General features: G+C 32.1%; 1 protein-coding gene across 11 annotated transcripts in view; it reads left to right on the top strand.

Annotated features, from left to right (window-relative positions):
- Window positions 1–983: 983 nt before the first annotated feature.
- The window catches only part of LOC106466313, a 90,098-nt gene continuing 88,292 nt past the window's right edge, over window positions 984–2,789 (top strand). For 9 of the 11 annotated variants that reach the window (XR_002612172.1, XR_002612170.1, XR_002612169.1 and 6 more), the window contains exon 1: window positions 1,162–1,502. Coding sequence is in view for 4 of the 11 variants with exons in the window: in XM_022394290.1 (XP_022249998.1) it covers window positions 1,404–1,502 (99 nt within the window). In the remaining 7 variants the exon portion in view is untranslated. Of the gene's footprint in view, window positions 1,503–2,238; window positions 2,302–2,789 lie in introns of all 11 variants that reach the window. The other 2 variants (XM_022394291.1, XM_022394292.1) reach the window with 2 other exon arrangements.

Genomic DNA, 2,789 nt, shown 5'->3' on the forward strand with positions numbered 1-2,789 from the left:
ATAATGGTAGTTTATCGATAGTTCCATATATTGTTACACTCATAATTTGCTTTCTTTTTAAGCACGATGCAAGTTTTTATGTGGAAAAATAGCCATTTTTACAGTGTGTATCCTGTAGGCAAACCAATTAATATTGTAGCGTATCAGTGATAGTACACCCATAACTAATACTTGTAAAATACAAAAATGACACGTTTCTCAAAACATTAAGCGTATTTCATGCGAATATGCTACCTATCTGGAGCACTATATACACACACACATGGGAAGACAGAAAGAGAGTGACATTTTTAAAATTATGTATTTGTTGTTGAATTACTACCAATACAACAACTTGTTTCAAGGTTTCATTAACTATGTTAAGTACAACGTTTCTCCGATATTAATCAAAACTATTTAATAATTAGCTTAAAACTAAATTTTTTCGACAATAAAATATGAAAATTGTCGGTGACTATCAAGATGTTGTTAGAAGTTGGAATCACAACATCTTAAAATGGAGTGTGTATTACTGCAGTAGCATTATTTTAAGATTGCAAAGAGGAGGAACGCGGTTTATTGTGTAAGGAACATACAACTAATAAAAGCAGCAGATACATATGATTATCGAATAGGTAAAGCAGGTGAGAAAATAAGCGCAAAATTTCTTTAAATTTACACTATAATTTAATACAAATGAAAATTTTTTTGTAAGCTGTATTATGAATCCAGTAAATTGTTAGTGATTATGTTGAAAGTGATATATTATAATTTAAAGCGCCAGTAGTAAAAAATATAAAACATACGTGTTGTTATCTGTCAAGACTTTACCTGAACTTCGCAAAATGTGCTGCTTTCCAACCGTCACAAACTCATAATGATGTCATAGCTTAGTAGCCAATCACAACTAAATATGGCCTAACCAATAGTGCTAAAAGTAGAACGTAGAATGTGAAATTTAATACAGCTACAGAAGTGAGAGTGTAATACATAAAAGACAGGTTCATATACAGCGTTATAACAATAGATGTTGACTAACTATTAATTAAAAATTTTGGTTATCATAAGTTATTGAATAGGATTTTCTGAATGTTCTTTACCTACCCCACCTTCCTGTGTAGTGGTATCGTCTTCTACTGTAGGCTATATGTCGGGTAAAGATAAGAACAGTGCAGGGGATAGTTTGTAAGAGGTAAGGAAGAACCGTCTTACTACATTTTGATTTTTTTTTTTATATATCTGGATAATGCCTCAATGACTGCTAACCGATGAAAGTTAAATACTTTCATTTAGCTGGGCCCTAGACATGAATGTGGACTAGGTAGACCATAACTTCGTTATCAATAATAGTTAACTTAATAGTAATACTGACTCTGAGTGACTGACTACGGTTGGTGACAAAAGTCATCATAACTTAAGCGTGTATGAGGGAAGTGGATGATTCTGTGTTGGCAATGATTAATTATCTAACCCATAAACTACGAACTCAATCCCTGAATGAAAGCGATCCATTTCAGTGTAAGGTGGGTTGCTAAAATTATTTGAAACTTGCTTTCTAATTCTATGTACTGATAAGGCTAACCTTTCACGTTATATCTACGTGCGATTTCTGGATTGTTATTACAAAGCTGTTTTCTTTTTAATTTACATTTATAAAAACATCGAGGATAATTCTACATACTTCTCGTTCTAGTACTAGTAGGTATGCCTTCTAAAACTTTATTTTATTATACTTTTAAAAGTTTAAGTTTAACTGCAATCAAAGTTATAGGCACCCACGAGTACATATATAACGATGGTTTTAATAAGAAGATTGATATTTTGCTTCTTTGGGCTTTAGCATTATCTACAGTCTGTTATAAGTAACGGAACTGTATATTGATTTTGGGTATTATAATAAATGAGTGTGTACTACACCGCATAGCATGCATAAACTTTAATATTTCGAAAGCGCTCGGTTTTTACCATAAATCGTAACATATTAAACGTAAATTCTTGTGTGTAAAATTGTATTAACGTCTAGTTATTTTAATTAATGTTAATTATCTATTGATCAGTTATATAGTAAATTATTTGTGTGTCAACATGATAGATAAATATTTTTGGCGTTCATCTTTGAGTTTGAGCGTGTTTGTGGATGCTAGATGATTATATAGCATATACTGATATAGTTGGAGGTGTAGTGTTAACGAACTACACTGGAGTAACGCTGCGGCATCTGAAATTGGATCCGAGTCTAAGCACTTTCCTTTTTTTTAGCTATTCGTGTTGGCAAGTTGTTACTATTTTATAGTGCAACTAGAAGGACGGTAACTTAGTAAGGTACGTGTTTTTTCTCGCTACTATATGCGTATTAAATTTTGCTTAAGTTTAATGTAAGAAGTCTCAAGTAATTAGTCTTAAATATATTTTCTTAACTTAAAATGGACTAAAATTTGGGTTTTGCAATCATTACCCTTATGGTGGCGTCACACTTATGACATCTTGGCAGGGCTCGGACAATATTTAGCACATCTGTGCATATAGTATTAGTAACGTAAACATCTGATCTCGTGTGTGCGTGTGAGGTGACAAGTTATTCTTGGAAATTCGTATTCCAACAGTCACTACTCAACGGTCGCGTATTGACTCCCCCTTGAATTATTATTTATTAATATAAACCACTTGCAACTTTTTTTTTCTAAAACGAGTATTGTGCGTCAGGGAGACATTTCTAGTTCTAAAGTCTGATTCGGAGGGTATGTGGTACAAAAAAAATAAATAAATTAAACCACATTTTTAGATTATAATTGTATGTTTTTTCGTTAAAC

This window comes from Limulus polyphemus, unplaced genomic scaffold, assembly GCF_000517525.1.
Source record: "Limulus polyphemus unplaced genomic scaffold, Limulus_polyphemus-2.1.2 Scaffold2219, whole genome shotgun sequence".
In the NCBI taxonomy this organism is placed as follows: Eukaryota; Metazoa; Arthropoda; class Merostomata; order Xiphosura; family Limulidae; genus Limulus; species Limulus polyphemus.